The 27,645-nt window shown below is 37.3% G+C and overlaps 2 protein-coding genes across 4 annotated transcripts in view; one reads left to right on the forward strand and one right to left on the reverse strand.

Annotated features, from left to right (window-relative positions):
- On the reverse strand, positions 1-26,963 carry LOC147827849 (uncharacterized). Its single transcript, XM_087212032.1, has 2 exons — positions 26,531-26,963; positions 1-21,751 (listed from the first exon to the last, which is right to left on the reverse strand). Exons 1-2 carry the CDS (start codon positions 26,961-26,963, stop codon positions 21,672-21,674), a joined length of 513 nt encoding a protein of 170 aa, XP_087068158.1. The 3' UTR covers positions 1-21,671.
- The window catches only part of Tmem135 (transmembrane protein 135), a 246,159-nt gene continuing 245,315 nt past the window's right edge, over positions 26,802-27,645 (forward strand). For all 3 annotated transcript variants that reach the window (XM_004868215.3, XM_087212256.1, XM_087212255.1), the window contains exon 1: positions 26,802-27,102. In XM_004868215.3, coding sequence (XP_004868272.1) covers positions 26,962-27,102 — 141 coding nt within the window. In that variant the 5' untranslated portion in view covers positions 26,802-26,961. The remainder of the gene's footprint in view (positions 27,103-27,645) is intronic.

A 27,645-nucleotide genomic window follows, 5' to 3' on the forward strand; every position in this document is an offset into this window, starting at 1 on the left:
TCTCTTCCTTTTGGACTGTTTCCTTTATAAGTATGTAGCAACCTTCTTTTCTCTTCTGGATCAGTCTTGGCTTGAAACCTACTTTGTCTGCAAATAGAATAGGTGCCCCTGCTTTTTTCCATGTTTTTGTTGCATGGAGTATTGTTTTCTATCCTTTAATCTCCAGTCTATGAATTTCTTTTTTAGTTAAATGTGTTTCTTGTAAACAATGTATTTTTGGATCTTGTTTCTTGATCCTTTCTGTCAATCTGTTTCTTTTGATTGGTGAATTGAGACCATTCACATCAATACTTATAACTGATAGGTATTAACTTATCTTTGCCATTATATTATTTTCCTATTGTTGGTTCTCTTTCTTTCCCTTCAATTTAATTGCTTGTCTTGCCTGGTGGATTCACTCTGTTGAGATGTGTCGAATTGTTTTCTTCATTGTCTTTTTCTAGAATATCCTTCAAAACTTTTTGGAGTGCTGGTTTGGTGGTCATTAATCTCTTTAGGTGTTTTTTATCATAGAAGAATTTTATTTCTCCATCAATTTTGAAAGATAATTTTGCAAGGTACATCAATCTGGGATGGAGGCTGTTTTCCTTTAGGGTTTGAAACACCTCACTCTAAGCTCTCCTTGACTTAAAGATTTGTGTTGAGAAATTGATTCTAATGGGTTTTCTTTTATAGGTGATTCGTTTCTTTTCTCTAACAGCTTTTAATGTTCTGTTCTTGTGTGGAATTTCTGCAATCTTGATTATTATGTCTTGGTGTAGGTTTTTCTTTGGTCATGTCTATTTGATGCTCTATATGCTTCACTTATCTGTATGTCAGATTCTTTTTTCATGCTTGGAAAGTTTTCTGCTGTTAGTTATGTGAACCTTTACATATATATATATATGTATGTGTATATGTGTGTGTGTATATATATATATATATATATATATATACATACTCTGTGCTATCTTCTGATTCTTCACTAATTCAAATTAATCTTATATTAGTCTTCTTTAAATCATCTAGCAACTGTTGAATTTTTTTTTTGGTCCCCTGCTATTTGTGAGAAGTCTTTCATTTAATGGTCACCAACCACAACTTTGTCTTCTAGATCTAGTATTCTTTCTCCACATTGGGTAACTCTGCTGCGTATACTTTCAGCAGCATTTTTTGATCTCCTGGATTTCTATTTGAGTCTTTTTGTGGAATCCAGTTCTTTTCTATTTTGGGCATTCATTGTTTGCATGTCTTTCCTAAGCTCTTCTATTTTTTTTTGTACCGGGGATCGAACTCTGGTCCTTGTGCTTGCACAGCAGGTGGCAAAATCATTGAGCTAAATCACCGGTCCTCTTCTATGTTTTTATCTGTATCTACTCTAGATTCACTAACCATTACCTCCATTATGGTCATCATTTCTTTAATTATCTGTGTAATTACTTCTGTTTTGGTTTTGTCAAGTCTTATTTGTTTTGTTACTTACACTGCTACCATTTCAGAAAACTCACCTAGGGGTCTTTTGATTTCTTCCACCTCATTGCCTCCTGGACTTTCCTTGGATGAGTTGGGGATTATGGGTTGCATCTTGCTTCTGTGTTTTCTCATTTTCTTTTCTTTCTTGTTTTCTCATTTTTGTTTGTTTGTTTCTTTCTTATTATTTTGTTTATTTGTTTTCTGTGTTGAGGCTTATAAATTGCTTATGGTAGGCACCTTTATTACTAGTATTGAGACTTCTTTAGGAAGTGACCACTTGTCAGAGATATTTTCTAGGTGTAGCTGGCTTTTGGCTTTTGAGTCTGTCCCAGGATCCTTCCTCTTCAGTTTATTAGGGATGAAAGTTTGCAGCCTGCTCAGGCTAGCACTCAGTTCTTTGGTATTGGACCTTAGTATTGTTTATGACCCCTAGACAATCTAGGTATTGATATACAAGAAAGATCAATTGATCACAACAATCACCTTCACTAAAGTAGTACAATTAGTAATAACAATACCATCAAGCACAGATTGGAAAATTACAAACTGTGATAACTAATACCTTGCTACCTTTAACCACAGATATAAGATTTGTAGTTATATGACAAAACCTACGATAAATCACAAAATTATATACAATAAGTAGCCACTCAATTGAGCAGTTTTACCCTCACAGGAGATAATTTAAAAGGGATAAGAAGAAAAAAGTAGGGAAACAAAAGAAGAAAAAGAGATTAGAAGCAAGGGTGAAGTACAAAGGAAGATTACCCAAGCCTTGGTAAACTGGTGAAGTAAATAGGAGAGAAAGAAAGAAGGAACAAACAAAATCAGTAGCAAAACAAAATTTAAAAAAACTAAAAAGAATATTCACACTCATGAAAAAAAAATCCAAAAAGATAAGAAAACCAAACAAATAGAAAAAAATGGAAAGAGAAGGAAAAAGAAAAGGAGAAATTTCTTTGGTTTCTTTCAGCCTGTGGTGATCTTCTGGGATCTACAGTTTTGTGGCAGTGTCTAATGCAGGGTGTCACTGCTCTCCCTTCTAGACAAAGAAGTCAGTCAGAGCCCAGATCCATACCGGATAATCACCAGAATCACCAGCAAGCTTGGGGGTGGGGTGCTGGTTCTGGTACTTTCAAATCACAGAAGTTAAAACTGATCCTGACCTCAGTCATGAGACTGAGCCCACCTCATTTAGCTATAACACTCTGGGTGTCTTGCTGGCCTGACCATGGCTCCCAGACCCTGTATGTCTCCCGTGGTTGTCCCTCACCTATTCACTATGGGAGTTTAGCGCTGACAGCCCTGAGATGAACCCCACTCACAGTCGCTCTGAGTCCAGGTTCAGTTGGCCCCTCCCTAAAATGGAATCCAAGCAAGCACTCTCTCCAGGGGACATGGCAGTTGCTTAGACTGGAGTCACTCACCAGCTGTTGTAATGTACAGCATCCATTGCTCCATTCCACTGGTGCATTTCTCCCTAAAGGCCTCTGGAATTGCTTGCTTTCACTGTGTCTCTATAGATTTGATCTCCCTTTCTCACACCACCTGCCAGTAGCCAAGAAGAAAGTGGAGATTGCCCTTTCCATTTTCTGCATTGAGGTCTGTCTCTTCACTTTCTCTGTGAGCTCCAATTTTTCCCTTCACATCCTTCTTGGGTCCCAGGAATCCACCTCCCTCCTTTTCTTCCCCAAGTTGTTATTTTCCATTATCTGGATTCCAAATCTTATAGAGGTTGATTTGTTGCTGCTTACTGCTCTGGCTTTTTTCCAAAAGTCTCCTATTGACAATTATTAAACAAGCATCATAATGTCCATTTTTGGGGTCATGCAAATTTTATTTATTGTGAGTCAGACTAACAGACCTCTATTGTCCCTGGGCGTTGATCACAGCAAGACTGTGTATTGGCAAAGGAGAGGTTGAACTCTTAGAAGCTGGTGATCATTGTGACACAGGCCATAATTCTCAGCTTTTATTCTACAATATACATGGTGAATGGTGTTCACATGCATAGATCCTATGGACATCCCAGGCTGATATGAATTCCCCATATGCTAGCTTTAGCTCCATTTAAAAATTTTTCCATTTAAGAAAGCATATCAAAATACAAGTGAGTACAAGTTTTCTGTGGAGATAATTTTCAATTTGTTCTACTTTTTAAAAAGCAAATTACTTTTGTTATTTTCTAGCAGCCTCAGTCTGGTTCTGTCTAGTTTTGAGAGGGAATCTGTAAAGGATTTTAGCAGTTATACATAATAGACAGTTATACATAATACTACTGCCATATTTGGTCAAGAGATAGTGATGGCTTAGAGTTATAGTAGTGAAAATGGAAAGAAGAGGATATATTTGAGAGATGATTAGCATAATTAATAAAATTTATGGATATTGGTGGGGCTGGGTTAGGGAGCAGGGTATTATAAGACAAAGCAATTATAGATGACATATATTTGAATGAATGGGGAAATAGTGACACACAAACAGAAATGATTACAGGAAAATGAGCTACTTTGGAGTGAAAGAGGCCACATTGTACTTTCTATACCCTAATTTGAGTTTCCCAAAAGAAATTCAATGGCAATGCCAAGGAAGATGTCAAAAATACAGGTCTGGAGAATAAGTCAGAAGTATAAATATACATTTAAGAGTAATTGGATTATGAATGATAACTGAAGGAAAAGTAACAGTGTACAAAGTGAAAAAGGAAAACAAGTGAAGGATTAAATCTGAGAGTAGTGAAATGTAAGGGCTGAACACTGGAGGAAGAAATCAGCTAAGAAATTTGAGACAAGAAACATTGAGATTCATTAGGAAAATCAGGAAAATGGATTGTCATGGAAACAAAGAGAGGAGAGAATTCCAAAAAAAACCAATATTTGGTTACATCAAATACCCCAAAGGAAGCAGGAGAAACAATGAAAAGTATTCACTGGCCTTGGCAAGAAGAAAGTTTTTGAAGACCTTTAAAAGCAGATCAAAGTGCACAGCCAACAAAAGCAAAAATAAGCAAGTGGATCTATCAAACTGTAAAGCTTCTGTACAAGCAAAGAGAACAATCAATAAAATGAAAAGGCAACCCAGGGAATTCAGAGAAAATAGTTGCAAACCATATATCTGATAAGGGGTTAACATCCAAAATAAATATAGAGAGCTCTTACAAATCAAAAGCAAAAAACCCAGGCTGGGCATTTAGCTCAGTGGTTCCACCACCTGCCTCGCAAGCAGAAGGTCCTGTGTTAGATCCCCGGTACCAAAAAAAAGAAAAAAAAAATCCAAATAATCCAATTTACAAATGGACAAAGGACCTGAAGAAGGAGTTAAATTTTCTCAAAGGAGACATACAAATGGCCCGCAAGTACATAAAACTATGTTCAATATCACTAATAATCAGGGAAATGCACATCAGAACCACAATGAGATATTACCTCATACCTGTTTGAATGGCTCTTTTCAAAAACACAAGAAATAAGTGTTGGTAAAAAAAGTGGAGGCAAGGAAACCCTTTTTTGCTGTTGGTGGGAATGTGAATTAGTACTGCATTATGGACAGCAGTATGGTGAACTTTCCTCAAAAAATTATAAATAAGGTTACCATATAACTCAACCCTGTCATTTCTAGGTAAATCTGCAAAGGAGATAAAGTCAATATCTCAAAGAGATACCTGCATTCCCATGTTCACTCCAGCATTGTTCAGAGAGCCCAAAACATGGAAACAACTGTAAGTACCTGTTGATAGATGAATGGGTAAAGTAATTGTGGTACATGTGCACAATGGAATGTTTTTCAACCATAAAAAGAAGGAAATTTTGGAGTGGGGATTTAGCTCAGTGGTACTGCACCTGCCTCGCAAGTGCAAGGTCCTGAGTTCAATCCCTGGTACCAAAAAAAAAAAAAAGAAGGAAATTCTATCATTTTTGACAGTATAGATGAATCTTGTGGGTGTTACACTAAGTGAAATAAGCATGAGAAAGACAAGACAAATACTGTACTTATAAGACAAATGATTTCACTTTGAAGTAGAATCTAAAAATGTTAGACCAACAGAAACAGAGAGTAGGATGGTGGTTGCCAGAATTTGGGGGAATGAGGGAAATGGAGAAACAGTGATCAGATGATATAAACTTCCAGGTATAATTTTATCAAGGGGTGGGATCTAATGTACAGTACAGTGACTATAAAAATACTCTATTATATACTTGAAATTTTGTTAAGAGAGATCTTAAGAGTTCCTACCACACACACAGACACACAAACACAATTAGGTGAAGTGATAGATGTATTAACCAATTTGCTTAATCATTTCACAGTATACATGTATCAAATTATCATGTTGCCTTAAATTTATATAATTAAATTTATACAATTTTATTTGTCAAGTATATCTCAACAGAACTGGAAAACTTTTCCAAAAATAAAAAAGGTAACTGAGAGGAGATGGATATGTTAAATTCCCTGACTATGGTAATCATTTTGCTACATATGTGTATATCAAAACATCATGTTGTATACTTTAAATATACACTAAAGAAAACAACTATTTAAAATGAAAAAACATTAAAGTGTATAGAGTATGGGCACTGGATTTTAGTGTGTTTGAGTGTTCATATAAGATAAGGAGTAAAAGAATGCAGACGGGAGTCTATGGTGAAAGAAATAATAACTAGTGATATCTAACATTTGTTGAGTGTTTCTTTTGCACTAGACATAGTCCCTGACATATAACATTTCATTTACTTTTATAAACTATGTATAATTGTTATCCCTTTTATACATCAGAAAAATATTATGGAAGTTAAGAGAGGTGCTGAGGGTCACACAACTAATAAGTTGCAAAACATGATTCAAATCTATTGCTGACTAACTCAAATCCAAGATATTGATCATTACACTAGGGCCGGAAGAAAAGGTAGGACTAGGGAGTACTCCTGTTTATATGGTTATAAAGTTATAAAAGGAACATTTCTTATGAAATTATAGGTTGACTTTTTTAGTCATGCATATTATTTCACAAAAATCACAAGGGACTATTTTCTTTGAATTTCCTTGAGCTGCCATTCAACCAATAATGAGTGATGTCAGTTCTTTCAATATCAAAATTTTGTACTCAGCCACCTAGCTGGTTGGTCATTAACATGTGCTGAGCACACACTATACAGGATTGTGAAGTGGAATTAAAATATCAGCATCAATTTATTGGACCCTCCATGAAGAACAGCAGGTGAAACATAGCGGGGAGAGCTCCAGATATACCTTGGTGTTCTGACCTGTCCTGGAGGGAGCCCAGAAAAATATTTTGGTTACAGTGCCCCTGCAGTGATTCAGGTCCAGTTTTTGGTAGGTTTGAGAGTTTGTTTTACTTTGCAACTCAGGATTTTTTCCAGACTCTATCTGAAAAAAATCTGATCTCAATTTTATTATAAAAGTGAACTTCTTGAGGTTGCACCTATAGATCATATGCCAGCTATGTGCCAAATTTGAGGGTATCAAACTAGCTAATAATGATGATAAATAAAAGATAAAACTATAATGACCTTATTTATGATCCTTTCTGTGCTTTCACAATCTACTGGGCTTATCTACTGCTAGACAGTACTATGGCTGTTCCAGATTCTATACAGACTACAGGGATCTTCATGCTTTGCCTTCAAGTTTCAACTCGTCTGATTTCTAAGCATGCACTCAGTGTATTCCACTGTTGTTTTTCAGTGGCATCCAGCCTCAGTCAGGAAGCTTTGTTGGCTCAGCACTCCAAAGGCAGCCCTTCCTTTATAGCAAAAGTCTCTCTGGAAGATGGGTGTGATGGTGCATGCCTGTAATCCTAGCATTGCTGAGGCAGGAGGATTGCTGTTAGTTTGAGGCCAGCCTGGGCTATATAGTGAGTTCAAGGCCAAACACTGTCAAAGAAAGAAAAGAAAAGAGAGAGAAAGCAAGCAAGCCTCTCTGGAGCTCCTGTTCTAACAGATCTCAGTGAATACTATCCTAATCCATTTAAAGTCAAATAACCTAGAACTACAACAAAAATGAGTCAGAGCCTCTTTTTTCCTTTATCCAAGGCTACCTTCTTGCACAACACCAGGGGCACCATCCACATTTTAGACTCTCACAGTACATCATCACAACAGATTACAGTATGAGTGGTGGGAAGTTGGGCAACTCAGCAGTGATTCCCCTATCTAACCCTAAATCCTAGCTGTCTATCCAAGGGGAATGGCAAAGAACAGATATCTGAAGACTGATGGTTAATCTTGTCAACTTGATTGGCTAAGAGAAGAAGAGGGGCATTAGTAAAGCATACATCTGGAACTGCCTGAGTTGGTCCTGGAAATATGATCTTGGGGACTATATCTGTTTCCTGCTCCCTTTCTCTCAGGGCTCTTTCCCTGTCCTTTGCTTCCCAGCCACCATGAAGTGAGCAGCTGCATTACCATATACTTCCATCATGATGTTTCTGCTATGGACTCAGAATACCATAGACTGAAACCTCTGAAATCATGAGCCAATTAAATCCTTCCTGCTTTAAATTGTGTATGTCAAGTATTTTGTGCTCAAAATGAAAAAGTGAATAATAAGTTAAGTCATTCTATTATGACTTTATTCCAAGGCAGTGGGTCTCTTGTCATTGCATAATTCACCCAAGTGACTCTTACAAAATAAAGAATATCTGTTACAATGTGATTTCCTGAAGCTTTAAAATTTTTTATTAAAATATATTTTCTGGTCCTCTAGGCAAATTACACAAATACTAGCTATTATTTATTCTGCACACATGGTACTAATACTTTACATGCATTATCTCATCTTTCTTGAAGAATTATGAGTCTAGTAGTGAAGTTAAAATGTACAGAAATTATAGTATAAGGTAGGAGGTAAAAAGGATTACATGAGTGGGGTAAGTGGTATGCATCAAGGGATCTCAGAAGAGGGAGGGACTATTTCTAACAAGAGAGGCTTATTCAATCAATATTAACCATATAATAATTGTGTGTCTTTTATATCTTGGATTCAGGAATCTCATACACCAAAAAGAAAAAGGCAAGGAAACTGATAACCTTCACAGTGAGATGCCATTTGATGACTGAAGTAAGGCCATCAGAGCAGGCTTGTTGGAAGGGGTGGCATGTGAGCTACAAGCATTGAAGGACTGAAGGTCTTCTGAATGGACCAGGGTGGAGATCCCTGGTATACGAGGGTTGCACCTGTATCTAATTACACCAGCCCCATCCTCTGGGAGAGAGAAACAAGGATTGTTAACTTTCCTATTCATTTCTCCTCTGAGGCCCTCATTTTGAAGCCTTTAATGGTAACCAGTTCTTTTCTTCATACAACTGGCTTTTTTCCCACTGCAGATTGCACTGCAGTTTTCCTTAACTCCATGTAGCCTGTGACCTCCTTTCCAATTTACCAATTCTGATTCACATGCTCCCTCTTTCTCCCACAGAGAAGAAACAGCCAATGTTTGGACTTCCAAAACTTCTTGGAAAAGGGCCGAGCATCCACAAAGTCCAGAATATTATTGCATAAATTAAAACGTTCACATGCTATCAACCATGCAGTTACTCTAACATTTATTTTGGAAAATATTACATTTGGAAAATGGGAAGTATTCCAGAGTATTCCCTTACTTTGAAATATCAGTAGACATAAGGGGATTTTGAGATCATTTCTTTCTCAAAAGTTAGCAAATAATCTGTACAAATACACACATAAAATTGCCTTAAATGACACTGGATAAAGACACAGGGGCTTACAAAGTTCCTATAGCGTATTTATTGAGAAATTAAGTACAAAAGGCTGCAATTCCAACTCCCTAAACAAAGTTTTAAAATGCCTGTGAGTTAACTTCTACTTGGATCTTAGTGCACATTTCTCTTCCAATCACTGATGATTACTTGCACTGTTTCCAGGACCTCACATGGTTAAAACCCCAGCCCTCTGACTACAAAGCAGCAAGCAGTCTAGAGCCCTACAGAGAAGATGTCTATATTGTAAAGGCTCAGGCACCCAAGGGTCTGAAAACTCTGTATGTATACTTCTCCCTCCTTATCCTCTTCCATTTTTTTCTTTTCAGTTTGATTTTGCAATGCTAATATCATAAGAGGAGATAATCACAGGGGCAGGGATCTTGCTGAAATATCTCTTTCTTTATAATGGCTTTATTCCCAGTGACTATGATATGTGTGCAGTGGCTAAAATACAAGTGAGATTGGTGGCCCTTGAGAAAAATGTCCTGGAATGATGGATAGAATCCAGTCTTTCTTGTGTGCTCTTTCAGACTTTGAAATTTAATAAGGCCCGAAACTCAACATTGTCCATCTCCTATATGAAAAAAGAAAACACAATGCACTCTGTGTGTGTGTAGAGAAAAAAATATGAAGACTTATACCAACAAATAACAATGGTTAGCTCTCAAAAAGAAAGTGTACTTAGATGGGGGTAAAGGCAGACTCTTGAATTATATGTAGATCTCTTTCTTTTAGTTTCTACATTGAGAATGTATTCTTGTAGTGTGTAATTAAACATAAAGAAACTAATTACAATAAAATAAAAATTTTGAAAGATCCATATAGAATTCTAGGTTCTAATACAGAAAGTTGGCCAAGAAATGTCAAGTTAAAAATAGCAAGTTTAAAGTGGTATCATAAATTCAATTATTGGGGAAAATATAAGTAATTATAAACACACTGAGAGTATATGCGTAGAAAAAGTGAGGAACAGACAAGAAATTATAACTGTGATTATTTCTGGGTGATGGAATTAAAGGAGATTTTAACATTCCATTTTATAGTACCTACAACATCTGAAATTTCAGTAGTAGCATATATTAATTTTTCTAACAAAGTAATTGACTGAAATAGTATTATGCCCCTGTTTACTTGATATTGACCTCAAAAGACTTCCTGGCTAGTTTTAATGGACTAACATAAAGAGCTAATCACACTTCAATTCAAAAGATTATGTTCATGGTAATGATAATGTTCATAAAGATTCCAGCTTTCACATCTGTGTCTATTTCTACAAATTACTCCACATATTCTAGCTCTTTTTCTCAACCCTTGGCTCCTCTGCTGAAGTGTCATTTACTCAAAATAGGAATAGTAACTGGCTTTTCTAAGTATTTGCCTTAGATCTTAATATAATAAATAGCAGGTGTTTAATTAAAAGGTTTGTTTCTCCAGGCTTTTGTAAGGGAAGTTTTAAATCCAGTTAACCTCAAACATGGCTACTATCAGAATTACCTAGGGGAGCAAATAAAAAATGCAGATACTAAAACCCCACTATAGCTATTCTCAATCCAAATCTAATAGATGGTTCTTTGTCTTCATCTTTCCTCTTCCTTTCCCTTTGTTTTCCATCCTAAGCAATTCAGTTCAAAGTCATTAACTGGATCTGAACTTCATAGACATGTTGGTGGTATATATGGACACTCAGCCTTGGGTGACCAAAGCCTAAGCTGAGTGAGAGGTTATCTGCATGGGAAAGTGATGAGGCATGATGTCAGATCCTGAGCACAGTAAACACAGCATACACACAGGAAGTGATGCAGTGGTGGCCTGGAATGGAGTACCATAGTCTAAAGGTCAGAAGGGTATCCCCATGTGGGTAAGGTGACTCCAAGCTAGATGAGGGGTTGTGGATAGCAACTTTCTGCTTGGATACAATGTTAGTGCCTGAGAAGAGTAAGAAAGTTATCAGCATGGGTATTGAGGACCCAGGGAGAGAGAATTAGTAAGTAAATTTATTGATAAGAGATCTCTTATTGTCAAACAGTTATAAATATGAAACAGGAGAAAACCATAATTAATGGATAGATAAAACTAAAATGAATCTTCTGGTGTTGGACTAGAATGGTAAGATTACAGAGTTTTCAATACAGAAATAAATACAGATTGTGTGTGTGTGTGTGTGTGTGTGTGTGTATGTGTGATTATCTTTGTCCACTTCTAGGGTTGGAAACAGCAGCACCCCAATAGCTTGGGATTTAGCATCTGTTATCTTGATGTCTACATAGTTGACTAAAGGGAATCAGAATTCTTTGAAAAATTGGCTGATTCTAGTGCCAGGGCAGTGAAAGTAAAACATGAATTTGGACATTTTGTGCAAAAAATCCCCAGATTACTCAAAGAATACACATGTCTAAAGAGCACAAAATCCAGTTTAAAGTAGCTTCTATTGGTTATAGCAGGGACAATTTGAGCATCAAGATGATTAAGAGTATTAGTGGACTATAATCACTGGATAAAATAGGAATCCATGTGTGTATAGTAATATAAATAAATAAAATGAATAAGTTGAAAGTTTGATGAACAGGATATTCACACAGCCTTAAGGTACTTCCTTGTGGGACATAAACTGGGTTACAACAACCCATCCCATACTTTTCTACTATACATTTGTACTTTAGCATAATAGTAGCTGGCTGTGTAGCTCAGTAGTTGTGCCTAGGGGATATACTAAGAAATCTTTGTGTTTATCCACTTGATGACGACGAATGGCAAGCTGTGCACATGTGTAAAAGTGTCAAACTGGGATTTTTACCCACATAATACTCTAACAAGTTTTGTGTATCTTTACCTGAGCATCACAGGGGTTAAAATATACCCACACCACACTTCTGTTATGAAAACATGTATTTTACCAAATGGAATGTGGGTGTGACTCACAGTAGCTGCACCTGGGAAAAGCAAAAACCCATCTGTGCATTCACCCACTTAGCAGACAAATGGCAAGGTGTGTACAGGATCTCTAAAGCAGTAACAGGTGAGTTTTATGCATGAAATGTTCACCACTAAATTTCTGTGCATTTAGGATTTTTTTTTCGGGGGATCGAACTTGGGACCTTGCGCTTGTGAGGCAGGCGCTGGAACCACTGAGCTATATCCCTAGCCCCTAGGATTTGTTTTTTAAAAAAGTTTTCTTTTGATTATTCTGGTAGAAGTAGCCTAATTCAGTACAATGACACATGAAAAATCAGATTTGCAAGTTTTGGAGGAGGTCAAAAGTGAATCATCAGATTACTCATGCATGGATGATGAAGATGATAATGACTTTGATGTTGGTCATGTGAGTCAAAGTTCCTGTGACAGTGAAATGGAGCAAAAATCGACTGATACAAAGGGAATGCAGACCTCCTTGATTCAAATGATGAAGAAAACAGCAATGTGAGTGCATGTTTGACTAGTTGAAATGTTGCAAAATGGTCACACAATCAAATAGAATGATCCAATGTTAGAACTAGGTCTGAAAATACAGTGAGGATCTTGGTAGGGTGAAATCTATTGGACAGAATGTCAGCACTGGCATTCAGTGTTGGAAATTGTAACAGATGAAATGCTACAAGATATTGTGAAATACATAAAGGCTGAAATGTAAGTAAAACATTCTGTATGCACCAATAGCCATATTAAAAAATGTATGTATTATGACACCTCACTAGCTGAACTGAAAGCATTCATAGGTCTGCTGTACTTAGCAGGGATTTCTCATGGTAATCACAGGAATGTGATTACTTACTGAAAAGCAATGAGTCAAAATATGGCATAACAATTTATGTTCTTGTAGATACGAAGGATTATTATGCTTTTAATTTAGAAATTTATCTTGGAATTCAGCCACCAGGTCCTTATTTGTGTGTTAATAAACTGAATGATGTTGTGAACAGACTTGTTGCTCCCATCTTCTAAACTCATCAGAATGACATTTGACAGTTGCTTTACCAGTTTCCAATTGATGTTATATTTGCTAACAGAACACAAGTTGACAGGTGTAGGAACTGTATGCAAGAACAAAACAAATTCCTAATGATATGTTGCAATTTCAAAACAGAGAATTGTATTTTTCAATCTTTCGATTTCAGAAAGATTTACATTGGCTTTGTACATGGCAAAGAGAAACAAACTAGTACTGTCAAGGTCAACACTGGACCATGATAGAAATATTGATAGGGAAACCTCAACAAAACAGAAGCCTGTCACACAGGAAACGAAAGCTAAGCACATTTGCTGTCAGTGTGAGATGTGTGCATGGAACATGCAGTTGTCATATGTGAAGACTGTCTTGGATGTGACAATTGAAGAAAAGATTATTTTTGTTGCAGAGTTCTATTGGTATTTTCATTGTAGTTCATAAAGGAATTTATTTTTGATGTTATCTTTTAGGTTTTGTAAGCAAATACAGAGCTGATGTGAAAATGCTGACGTTTATTCTAAATGCAAAATACATATTAAGAATTTAATACTTTATTTTACTGATATTTTGTGTTCCTGTTAACTACACATTGTATAATATAGTAAGAACCTTATGACAAAACAGCAAGACCATTGAGATGTCAAGTATGTCTTACAAAAAGGCCAGGAAAACAAAACACATGTACTGTCACTGTAAGCAATACATGTGTATGGAACGTGTTGTTGTTATGTGTGAAGACTGTTTTAGGTATGATAGTTGAAGTAAAGACTTTTTTTGCTATAGTGCTATTTTTATTTTCATTGTAGTTCATATAGACTTTTTTTCTGTTATTTTTTAGATTTTGTACACCAAAAAACCATGGAAAATTTTGATGCTTTTTTTTATAAACACTCAATATATTAAAAATTCAGTACTTTTTTGATATTTTTTCTTGTTAAGTACTCATTATTCAATATAATAAAACTCATAAAATTAAAATTAATAGCTTATCAATAGAAATAGTCTAAAGAATAAATGTGGGTATTATACACCCATGTTTCTATGCCTTTATAACAAAACTGACATTATGCCTCATGGGAATTATAGGAAGAAAATGAGTAATTTTATAGTGGAGAATCTGGCTGACATTATCTTAATCAAGTGATCACAGTATCCACACCAGTAATGAGACAAATCAAAATTATGTGCTGCATGCTGGATGCAATGAGAGGAAAATGATATCATCTATGTTAGTCCTTTCAGAGATTTATAACCAGAATCTTAAAGGTGAGGAAACTTTGGACAACCAGATTGTAGGTCATTAGAATAAAGGCCTGTAATTTTAAATGTCAAAGTCATAAAAATCAAGGAAGGGCCAAGGAACTGTTTCTAGAGTGAAGTAGACTAAAGATATGACTAAAGAGACATGACTCGTACTCTCTTTTTATTTTAAAAATTTTGAGGGAACAATTCACAAACTTGAATGGAGTCTGAGGAGAGGAGTGTAATAAAGTGTCAATGTTAATATTCCTTGGTTAGATTTTTTTTATTGTTGCTGTTATATAAGAGAGTGTTATTTACATGGAAATGCTAAAATATTTGAGAGAGTGCTAGAGCAACAGGGCAACAATATTTAAATAATTCAGACAAAAGCTACTCTTCTCACAATTTTTCTGTTACTCACGTTATTTCAGAATAGGAAGTAAAAAAATTAATAAAAATTTTAGGGTATCAGTTGAATTAAAATTTTTCCCAGATATTCCAATATTAGTCTTGGAAATTACTATGTTTTAAATAATGTGAGTGGATCCTTATTAATTAACATGGGTTCTCCCTTTTTATATAAACTTCTTCATATGAGGGTGTTTAGGAAATATAGACTCCTAGGCCCAGCCTGAAATCCACTGGACCAGGATCTCCAGAGATAAAGCATGGGCCTGGATATTTTTATTTATAAGTAGTTCTTAAACTCGGAAAAGTGGAGGAGACACTGTGATTCAGCAGAGAGCCTTTTGTGCAAGGGATGCAAGCAGCAGGTGGTGGTTTACAATCAAAATAGTAAATTATATTTATGCATTGAGGAAGGTTAGGTGGCCAAAGCAGTCAGAGGAAAGGTATGGCAGTGCCTTCTGACACTTCTGCAGGTGGTCTGCAGTTTTCTGTTTCTTGATGGCTGCCAGGCAAGTCTGAAAACTCAGACTGGAAACAGCAGGGTTTAGGCAGAGGGGGCTTGGTGACGCTTGTTGAAGTCTGTATGTGCTGCATGTTTTGACTGCTAGCCCCCCAGCTTAGCAGAGGCTTGTGTTCTTTGCAGGGCTCTGAAGGATCAGATTATTCTGGATCCTAAGTAATGATGAAGTTTCACTGATGCCCTTGGCAACTCTATTGAATGTAAACTAAAGCATACAGCAGACTTTTTTAATATGCAGTTAGCAAAATTTCAGTTGTAACTATTTATTCAGAAATAAACAGCTACTATTTTTCTTGGTTAAGATTCTTAAACTGTCCAAGTCTTTTTCTATTTTCATTCATAAAATGATTCAAGGATTAAGGGTAAATGTTATGCATACATAAATACCTAAAATAGTATCTAATTCAATAAAGTGGTAATTATTATTGGTATTTTTGTTAACATGATCATTAATTCTTTCTGCAATTCTTAACTTTTTCTGTTGATGTTTGTTTCCCAAACCTTTCCAAATATATTTCTTCCATTATCAACTCTTGTAAACTTCTAATCAATAACTGCACTAATGATATAAAACATCTAAATAAAATAATTTAAAAATTTAATTATATTTTTGTATTTTACAAAAAAAGCATTACATCATGCCTGCCTTCTGAGATTGGCACTGACAGGATGTGGACTTTGTCTTTATCTAGGATCCTGAAACAGGTTCCAAGGCGATCATAATCTAGTGGGAATGACAAACAGCAGGCATTTGTTAAATACATGCCCAGAGATTTTGGAAACTGCCTTTTGTTCTGATTAGTGTATGTGGGACTGTCACACTCCTTTCCTAAGAATGGTATTTTGGCAGGAACTTCTGATTGGAAGTAAATCCCCTTATTCTTCATTTCCCCTCAATCCTCTCATTCCTGAGACTAGAGAGCAGTTTCTGCCTACCTCTCTGGCAGATTGTCCCCTCCATTAAGACTGTACATCAGCATAGGACAGGGGAGGAGACATGAAAGTAAAATGAGGCTTTGTGGACAGGGATGCTGGGGAGTGAAGGGAAACTGGTATAATTGGAAGAGGCAGTGGAGGAATGTTTGTTGGTGGAAATATGGTAAGTGATTGAGAACCCAGACTCTGGAATCAAAATGCTTGGATTAATATCCTGGCCCTACTACCTACTAAGCTACAACCCTGGGCAATTCTTTTGATGATGAGTAGCCTTGTTTTCCTCCTTTCTAAATGAGATTAGGGTGGTTGTGAGAATTAGACATTAAATAAATATTTTCTCACTTTACTTTGGTGGAGATTTCTAGGAAAGTGATCGCTGTCATGGGCAAAATTCGCCATGAAAGATGGCCTGATGGGTGGGAAGCCCAAGTGACCTAGACACACAAAAAGAACACAGACAACACACTGCTCTTTCATAGCTCTTTGCACAACCCTCTATCTACAAGATAGCAGAAGAGTCTTTTATCTTGCTACTTACCCTGTCCACAACAGCTAGAATAGTATCACTTACATTATAAATATTCAGTAGGTAGTTGTTTAATTAATAAGGAACGATTGCATACCTGGAATGTGTTTTAATTCTTTATTCACTAGGGAAACTCCTATTCTTTCTTCAAGACTTATTTCAAGTTCTTTGAATCTCGCCTGACCCATTCCTCCAGAACCCAAAGAAAAGTTAGGCACTTCTGCCTCTACCTTTTAAACCCATATATCTAATATTATACTTTGAATTTTAATTTCTTTATTTACCTTCCCTCTTACACAGGAGAAATTACAAAAGCAAAGATTGATTGTATTTTACTCTTTAATAAAGGAATGCCTTGAAAAGGACTAAACACAGATGATTTGTTTCTGTTTTGGGGGACCTTGAAGGATGAATTATTGCGGCAAAAAAGCTGTAGCCTCTCAGGAGGTTACAGAACAGAATCCTGGAGTTTGGGCATCTATGGCAGGCTTTCTAAATCCTATTGCCAAAGAAGCATGTTTGGTGTCCAAGGGTCATCAGAGAAATGCTGCCAGGAGAGTGGTGGCCCTTGAGACCACCTAAATAGTGACTTTAGCTGAGGCTATGAAAGGGCCTGTTGTCTGAGAGGGGAATGAAAATAGAACTTTTGTATTTTTATGGTTGAAGTGGAAAGTGTGTTTGCCTCAGGTTTTTCAGTGTGAGTGAGGTGTCACAAGATTGACAGTGGGGCTTGAAGGAGAATGGTTGTATGTGATGGAAAGGACTGAGCAATAAAAGCTGCAGACTGGGAGATGTAGCACAGACATTCTATGTAGACCATGGCATCTAGTCTCATCAAGTCATCTTCCATCAAAGTACCACACTAGCCAGGTACTGAACTGACCCACTAGCACCAGCACATAATGTAGCTGCTACATGGCCAGGCTGACAGCCGGAGGCCAACTTTTAACAGTGAACACCTGGAGGTATCAAGGAACAGCAGTGATGTTTGGATTCCAGGGCTTAGCTTGAAGTGAAAGTCAAATAGACTCCTAATATGACAATGTACCCATTCCAGTGTCCTCAGAAAACCTAGAAGGAAAAGGGGCTCCAAGAAAGTACTACCAGAATCTACTAATTTAAGGAGATTCAAGTCATTATCATTTTTGTTTAATTAGAAGAATTGAATATATGATCATAATTCTACATTGAGTGTTGAGAAGTGTATACCACCTGCACCTCAGTGGATCTGCTTTGTTTTCTATCATATTTCTTTGTGCATCATGGGATTCATTACCTTGTTACTAAAAAAATGGATGACTCATTACCTTGTTACTAAAAAGCAGATTAAAAACAACCTAATTATATACTGATCAGTAAGATTTCCACATATTCAGTTGGGAACACATTTAGGCTTCCTTTTATATTTTTCAAGCCTTATGTTAAACAGGTTACTAAGATACACAGAGTATATTTTATAGTACATTCCAGATACATATTGCATCTACCTGGAGCCCACCAGCCTGTGATTAAAGATGAGGTCAAGTCTACCTCGTAATGCCCAAATGATTGTGGTTTAAACTTTCATCTCACCCAATGACAGGAAGTCGTGTCTTTTATGAGGCTTCTCTCCACAAGTAGGTCTTTTACACCTCCAAGTTGCTCACATGTTCCAAAATCTATAACGCCCTACATACCTGTGGTTCTAGATTTGGTTATTACAGCTCCACCATTGTTGCTCCTGAATCCCCAGGATTAGTACCATCAGTTCTCCTGGCTTCAGGGGGAGAGGAAAGGGTTTTCTTCCCTTTGAAGGATGTTCCTGATGGTGGACACAGACCCTTCCCAAAGGTGGACACAGACTTTCCAATTTCCCACAGCATCATGAGGACCATGCTGTAATATTTAATAAAATTTTGCAGATTGCTTAAAGATATGAGAAAGAAATTGTAAAACTGATGAATTTAAAAATGACTTCTAGTTCTGAATATTCTCAGAGTTCGTAAGTCACAGCACAGGCTACCTTGGGACCTTGGAGGGTGAATCTCTACCTAGTTCAGTAGCCCCAGGAGGAGACCACATTTCTTCTTCTGGTTCCTCTAGTCTCAGGCCTGACTCCCCTATCTACATTTCCTGTGTATTCCTTCTGTGAATCTCCAGCTTTCCCCTAGCCTTAGGGTCAGGCTTGACCCTGTAGCTTTTGTGAGACCATCACACTGAAGAAAAATATTCAATTGGGCACATTCTACAAAGTCTGCCTTTGGGTATCATTACATATGAGAGTAATAGAAGGCCAGTCTTTTTACACTAGGCATAGTCCACTTCCATTTATTTATATGGAATTTTATCCAGCATGATCTCAAAATTAGAACAGTAGTTTCTCTATAGTCCTAAAGTCTTCACTCCCAATGTGCTGTGAGAAGATATATAAACAGGAAGTACATTTCTTCTCAAATAAACAATACCATGTAGGTGGGGTTGTCTACACCCACACTTGAAACATTTCTACAAAGGCACAGTAAGCTGCAGAGATGTAGAGCTAACTATAATAAAGAGAATTTTTAATATCATTATACAGAAAAGTTCAGCTCTCTAAAGACACAACTGTCAAACTTCCATTCCATGAAAAGTCTGGTTCAATATAAGCACACATGATCTGGTCTATTTAGATAATTTTCCCCAAATCAAGGATGAATCTGCCTCAAGATGGACGAAAGTTTCTATTTTACAAAAACTACTTGAAGATTTGAAATTATGTCATTCAAGCCACTGTCCCCAACCCAGGCTTCAGGTCTCAGGCTCAGTTTTAGTTGGCACATTTTTAGAAACCCTGTGTGACTGTCTACTCCAGCAACCTTTGCTTTTCTTAAGGGTATAACTCACAAAGGGGAGTCCAGCCCCAAGATGAGGGTGGAAGGGAAACTGCTGCCCCTTCCAGGGAACATAGCCATTTCCCTGTCATATAAATAGGGCAGTAATTTTGATTTATTTTTCTTGAGACATACATATCTAGTTTGTCAATAATGACTGAAGAAGACTTTTCTAAAGGCTAAGGAATTAAAGTTAGCCACATTGTGAAATTGAGATTCTTTAGGGATTCTATTTCTGTAGCCATATGTCATACAGAATTAAATGGATTTGGAGGTGTGGATTTTAGGGGGTTTAAGTTTTGGAGACTGTCAACTAAGATAAATGGAAAAGAAAGGTTCATTTTCTTAATACATTCCTGAATAGACTTTATGATTTTACAATTAACAACAGCTGGCAAGTGCTCAGATGTTTATTTCCATTTATACTGGCAACTAGCCCAAACAAAAGTAGGGTTTGCCAATCATAAACTTAAAAATTACTAGTTGGGAATTACCATTTTAAAATTTAAAGTGCACGTGGATATACAAAATATAGCAAGAGGCTCAGAGAACTTTCTATTTTCTTTTCTTGCTTTCAGTTCTATTGATTCAAGTATGTATTGCCCACAATGTGCCAAGCACTGTACTAGGTCCTGAAATCAACAGCAAGATGTGACTTTTTTTTTTTCTGGTACCGGGGATGGCACTCAGGACCTTGCACTTGTGAGGCAGGCACAGTGCCACTGAGCTAAATGCCTAGGCCTTGATAGTAAGATGAATGAACAAACATGCTGTGTCCTTACTACTTAGCCAGGGGATAGAGGTGAGCTGGAAACTGTTAACTAAAATATTAAAATAAAAAAGACTCTTCTTAGTTGACAGCAGGGTTGAGACTACATGTTGTGAAAGCACAGAGAAAAGTAAGTTATTCTACCCAGATTTCAGAGAAGATGCATTTGAGTTAGACATTGAAATGTGAATAGAATGTTACAAAAGGAAGAGGAGAGGAATTAAACATCTGTCTGATGTTTATCCATCTTACTAGACTGACTGGAAGTTCCATGTGGGTAGGGACTGGGTCTTGCTCAATGCTGTATTTCAGGTAGTGAGAACCACATTATACTATACTATAATATGATAAGTATCTGTGATTTCTATTTGCTGGTAATGTCACAGATACTGCCAATATCACTCTGCTTTGTAGTCCATATTCAAATGGTGGAAAATATTATGTCTATTAGAGCTTAGTAAAAATAAAAGTGTTAATTGTAATGTTACTGAAAATACAATTGTCATTGCCCAAGTTCATAGACTCCCTTAAATTCTAACCACACATTGCTAAGTTAAAAAGCTCTGGTCTAATAGAATTTCTGGGAGATTTCTTAAGAACAGGAGAGACGCATAACTTTCATACTCTCAAACTGATATTAGATGTGATACTTTAGATTAAAAATGTTCATAAAATGCTAGCAGAATGATAAAAAGGAGCTAAAAAAAAGACTAAATCATGGAGTAAGACATCAAAAAATCAAAATAAAGAGAAAATCCTGAAAAGCATCAGAGTAGAAAGAGATAACTTGCAAAAGAAGAATAATCAGTCACATTGGATATCTAATTAGCAAAATTCAATGCAAGAAAACGAAAGAGGAATACTTTAAAAATGCTGAGGCAAAACGTACTTAGATTTGTCTTCTATACATAACCAAACCATCATTAATTTGAAGTAGAGTGAGGGTAAAATAATGACACATTTTGACATTTAAAGATTCAGAAAAATTAGCAGCTATGAGCAGAAAATAAACTGCAGCAAGAAAAACAATTCATATGGAAAGAAGCACTGAAATGCAAGTATAATGTACAGTGTTTGGAAAAATTATATAAAGTAAAAGATGAGAGGACTCTCTTACTGCTTTATTATATATTTTCCTATACTTTTTTCAATAACTATGTAAATGTGTACACAAATATATATTTACAAACACCTTTTATTCTTTAAAAATTTTTGTAAGTATATGTTAACAGTACATAATGTTTACATTCATCTTAGGAGATAGGTACATGTACTTAACATATCTTAATTATTTTTATTTATCTTGCTCTTCCCTCCATCTCTGGATCCCCTTCTCATTTGCAAAAGATCCATCTCCCTGTTTCCTAGAGTTAAAAAAAAATATTCATACCTTGGGGCTTCTCTTACAAGAGAAGCTATATGCTATTTAAGCTTGTGTCTAATTTACTTTACTTAAACTTATGGTCTCAAGGTACATCCATTTTTCTATAAATGACTCAAATTCATCTAAAGAGTCACAGTTTATCATGTATAAATACATTTTCTTTATCCATCAAGGCAACAATGCTATAAAATAATGTGCTTTTATCTGCTTTTAATGTAACATTGGCACATGCAGATCTATTTTTTACTATCTACAGTATATAATTCATACATGTCCATTTAGTATGGACATTTAGATATTTACTGCATTTTTTGCTCTAATAAATAATGTTTGGAAAAATTAATTTGTCAGTATTTCTGTAGAATAATGGCCTAATTTCAGGATTGTTGGATCACAGGATATGTACATTTAAAATGTTGACTGATCCTGCCCAAATAACTTCTAAAACATTGCTAATTTGTAGTCAGACTAGAAGTATATGAGGCATAGTATTTTAAGGAAGGGAATATTCAAACATGAAACTAGATACAGAGAGAATTTGGTTGAAAGATTTGTTTTTTCAAAAGAGACAGAAAATATGCATTATTTTGAGTGCATAGGACAGATGGCTTTGTCTTCCCAGACCACATGGAACACTTTTTTCAAAAGAGATTACAAATGAATCCAAAGAGATTTAGTTAAGCAAGGAAGTCTTCAGTTATTCAGTTAGGACTTATTTTGTTAAAAGCAGATCATGAAATAAATTCTTGCAGATAATTTTATCTACATTTTATCTTAATGAGGAGACCCTAACTCTGCTTTTGTATTTGGCTCTAACCATAATGGAACACTGATCTGTACCACAACAGTGAAAAGATCCTCGCTAAAACATATCACATCATCTTAGAATTTATAATATTTGTGATATGCAACAATATCAATTGTATGTTTATACATGTAGTTAAGATCTTAGAGAAACAAATAGTGAAAGGTTTAGAGAAAACATAAATGACTAGAGTGCTAACTAGAGAGGGTTACCTATAAAATATATTTTAAAATTAAATTTTAGTAATTAAGTAAAAATTTGAGTGTGCCTATATACTAGGGTAGGTACTATTTTCTAGATTAAAAAAAATTATTTATGTTTTGGCCTATGAATCAATTTCATTGTAGAGATGTTTCATTAGTGAATGCAGAATACCTCAAGTCCCTGGTGATAGTTCTCAGGCTTAAGTATATGCCTGAATTGTCTCAGTGGCTCTTCCTTTTTGTGATTCCAATCCTATTAACAGACTTTTCTTTAGACATGTGTCTGGCCTCTGAGACATTCACTTTAAACATCTGGTCTTACCTATTATATGTTGATTTTGTATTTTTCTTTTCCTTCCTCCCTCTACCCAGACTCCTTCCCCACCCTCTCTTTCTGGTACTGAAGATTGAACCCAGGGCCTTCACACTGAGCTACATCTCCAGCCCTTTTGATCCTATTTTTATTTTTTGAGACAGGATCTTGCTAAGTCACTGAATTGCTCAGGGTAGGCTTGAATTTGCAGTTCTTCTGCCTCATCCTCCTAGAGTGCTGGGATTGCAGGTCTGCACCACCAGACCTGGCTAGGAATGTGTATTTTGAATGCTGTGGGAATTGAGAGGTACCACAGTGTCATACTTAGTGTGAGCTGTGCTTTGTTATTGTGCCTGTGCCTGATATGCATTTCTACAATGGCTTAATGTAGATCTGAACAAAATCAGTGTTGCTGAATCCTTTGCATAAGATCTTAAGAGCTCTTTCTTTCTTTTTCATTGACATCTTCAAAGCTGGAATATTGCAAGAGCAACAATTTTCAGCTTGGCATCTCTTCAAAGCCTTTAAATTGCATCACAAATTGCCAGATTAGTTTCTTTCACCCACTGTGCACCTTCTTAGGAGGAACCTTTTGCTTCATCTTGTGGATGAACTCTTAATTTTTTTTTTTTTTTTTAAGGAAAATAAGAAACAATGAAGACCCAAGAGGGTTATCCAGTCAAACTGCTATCACAGAATAAAAGAATAAATGGCCCATACAAATGAAATTTTTAACATTACCCTTAAACTTAAGACATCTTTCTTTTGAAAAACAGTCAAATATCATATTATATTATTATATATATATTATATATCTTATTATCTCTCTATTCACAATGTAAACTAAGTGGTTTCCTGTAAAACATTTTTAAAAATCTTAAAGCATAGATCAGCTCCTCTGAGGATTTATCAGTGCCTCCCTATTCTGAAATCTCTATAGCAGTGTTAGAAGAGATATAGTACTGTTTCCATACATCATGTTCAGGTACAAACACCCAATGATAAATGTAAATGTATTGTATACCTAAAATGTACCAATTAATATATAAATAAAAAAAATAAAGTACTGTTTCCTTTGATCTGTGCTTTTGATCCCAAGAGTTTGCCTGAAATTGCTCCTCTGCTACCCAGCCTATCAGCGCTGTTACCTTTGGCACCAGTGACAACAATAATTTTGTTCTTCATGAATTTCCTTAAAGTCTCAATTTAACAGTTAACCTAAATAAACTGACTTTTTAAAATTGTAATTTTAAAATTTCCTTAGCTATTGATGTGTATTTGCTGCTCCTCATAGCAAAAGTATTGTTATTATGAGGCATGCAAACTATATGTGCTATTACATTCAGAAGCAACTGACAGCAATCAAATTGTGTGGAGAAAATGGCAACTAAAATGCCATTTTCCTTTATTTTTCCATGTATTTATTTCCTTTTAAATTTTGTGGTGCTCAGGAGCAAACCCAGAGCCTCAGGCATGTGGGGCCAAAAGCAGTACGACTGAGCTGTATACTCTCAAGACTAAAATGCTGTTTTTAAGTATTGTGCATCCCAATGTGATGGTTTGTTTATATTTGACAATTTACTTTAAATATCTGTAAAAATTTTGGGGGCTGATGTGTAATGAATTTTATTTTTTCCCACTTAAAAGCAGGCTCTCATTTACTATTTTCTTGTGGACTATTAGGTTTTTTGGTGCTGGGGGTTGAACTCAGGACCTTGTGCTTGAGAGGAAGAGGTTGTGCCACTGAGCTGAAGCCCCTGCCCAACTATCATGTTCTTAAGAACGAATGATTGAAGTTAAGTGAGATAAACCTGCACTGACATTTCTTTAATTTCTAGGACAAGTTTATGCTGTGCTTTATGTTGATCTTCTCATTTTCTGAACTGGAGAACGTTAAAATAATTGTGATTATCTTGTTCCTATTCCACCATTGTATACTGGGTGTGTTGATGGGGGAGATAATGAACATGAGAGTGGATTCTGGTCCTAAGGAAGATCCTGGACTTTGATAAGGGCATGGTAACTACACAGGACTTTAGATTGTATCTTTTGGGAAGGGAAAATATGTTTCTCTGTTGAAAGAATAATGAGCCCAGATGTTTGTAGCCCCAAACATAAAGCTATGGCAGATAGGCCAGCTGCCCCAATATCTGTCCTTTCCATTTTTCTCAGTAATAAAATCCTGAATGTCAGATGGGCATTTTTCCCACCAGTTAAATAAATAAAACATTTTCCAGCCTCTCTTGGAACAAAGTATGGCCCTATTATTAAGCTTTGACCAAGGGATGTAAGAAATGGTTTATATGAATCTTCTGAGATTTTTTTTTCATTTTGAGACAAGGTCTTATGCAGTTCAGAGTGGTGAACTATGTAAGTGGTGAATTCACTATGTAGCCCAGGGTGGGCTCAAACTCATGATGATCCTCTTGCCTCAGGCTCCCCAGTGTTGGGATGAGAAGTTTCCTTAAAGAGAAGTTTGTCCTCTTCCCCTTTGGCCCTTCTAGGTGATGTGAAAGGAGCCTGGGATCCCTGATGGTTGTGGAGCCCAGTTTAGGATGGCCTATCTTTATCTGAGATACACTTTTATTTTTTTACCATTGTCATTTGGGGCTTTTCATCTGAGTATTCCTCTTTCATTTCTTTCTGACATTTTACATCTGACTTACTGATTTAGTTTTCCTGTTTAATTGTATGACTTTTTCCCCTAGAGTGCTAGTTTCATGAAAATAGAAACATCGACTCTTGTTCATTATCTGTCCCTCCAGGGCTTAGAATAGTGCTAGGAAAATAGTAATGACTTAGTAGGCATTTGTAGAACGATTGATTAGACGATTAGATGAGTCTCTTATAAAGACAGTGAGTTCTTGCTTTAAGAAAACAAAATTTAGAATTGCAAAGAAACTGAAAGGTTACAGAAGAGGCAGTTGACATTTAGGGAATTACAGGACTCAGGTCACACAGCATTCTTGTCGTGCCAATCAGTTGCTGGTAAAGCTCTCTAGCCAAGTAACACACCACTGGTGCTTCCACTGTGTGTACAGTTCGGTTGAAGAGCACCTGTTAAGGATGCTGTAGCCAAGACTGCCCATGGGTTTAGCGTTTGGGCAAGATGGCTTACTGCTCTTTCCTCACACAGAACATAGCTAACAGATTTTTCAAGCCTCCCCAGGTACCACAGAGCTTAAATCGTGCAGCAACTGGGAGCAGTTCTGTTGTAACCAGCAGACAGCCTCGGTATCTGAACCTGGCTCCCTCCGACAGGGAAGGGGAACTGGCTGTTCTGCTGAAGATATTTCCCCCAGGCGTTCCTCTGGCCAACTTCTCCCTCCACCAGCTCCCAACAAAGACATTTAAGCTCTTTGTTCTACTGTTCTCAGCTCTACTTGGCCGGACTTTGAAGGGACAGAGACTGAAGTAAAATTGACTCAAGTCACCTACCGTACGGTATTACACTCAGGCTGCCGAGCTCGCACTCGAGCGCCAGGCCCAGCGCGGGGAGAGAAACACAGGCGAGACCTGAAGCCGGGCTCCGGGCCGGCGCAGTGCGCGCTCTCGGCAGGAAGGTCCTCACATCCTGCGTCGCCAGAGCTTCGGGTTCTGCTGGCTCGCGCCTGTGCAGACCCGCCGCGGGAGCGCGCGCGCTCCGCCTCTCTCCGCCCCCCGCGTGCGCGCCCCGCCCCCTCGAGCTGGGATACGTCGAGAGCCCAACATCCGAGGACTTTGGCCCAGAGTAACTGGGCTCGAGTGACCTTTCCCCTTCATCCCGCAAGTCTAGCTGCCGGCGGTGGGGGGAGTGGGCGGTTGGGCGCCGGTGTCGGTCCCTCCCGAGCCCCAGCCGTCCCCCTCCCGGGCCCTCCGTGCTTCTCGTCATGGCGGCCCTCAGCAAGTCCATCCCTCATAACTGCTACGAGATCGGCCACACATGGAGCCCTTCCTGCCTGGTCTCCTTCCTGCAGATCACTAGGGACGCCCTGGAGGAGTCCCTGAAGATCTATGCCCCTCTGTACTTGGTGAGACCCATCAGCCTCTCTCTCAGGAGGACTTTAGTGGGGAGGCTGGCCGGGGTAGCCGGCGCCCCGAGGGGCTCTAGGGACACGTCTGGGGTGGGTTTCTCTTTTGGAAAGGCACACAGCTTTGGGGGAAGGTGGGTGACTGGCTGGGAGGGGGCGGTCCTAAGGGCCGGCGCCCACACTTGTAGGAGAAGGAGGGGGGGATTAGAGGTTGAGCTGTCATCTCAATTGCCTGTTGCTAGGAAAAGGATGGGCCCCCAACTTTTAGGATTAAATGTAGGGCACTTAAATCTGAGTTCAAGGACCTGAGTTATTTTTCCTTTCCTGGCTTGTTTTGGAAAGATGTTTGTAGATCAGTGAGACGATGAGATTGCTTGCAATCTTTCCTCACCTAAGGCTGTTTTGCCTCTCTTTTCCCTGTCTTCTCCCCGCCCCCCTTTGAATGTAAAAAGGCATATTTCACCCTATGTCCCTGTCCCTGTGGCCGCAGATCTTGTCTCACTGTGTGGAATGACAGGATTGTAACTTGAGGATTTTGCAAAT

Source organism: Heterocephalus glaber, unplaced genomic scaffold (genome assembly GCF_053883595.1).
Source record: "Heterocephalus glaber isolate CG9 unplaced genomic scaffold, H.glaber_assembly_v1.0 deba00001429, whole genome shotgun sequence".
NCBI lineage: Eukaryota > Metazoa > Chordata > Mammalia > Rodentia > Bathyergidae > Heterocephalus > Heterocephalus glaber.

Excerpts from the sequence above, each read along its gene's own strand:
- LOC147827849 (XM_087212032.1), bottom strand. The coding sequence starts at position 26,963 with ATGACGAGAAGCACGGAGGGCCCGGGAGGGGGACGGCTGGGGCTCGGG. Across the intron at positions 21,752-26,530 it reads CCTGAGTGTAATACCGTACG|GAAACAGGGAGATGGATCTT; the intron begins GTAGGTGACTTG and ends TTTTAACTCTAG.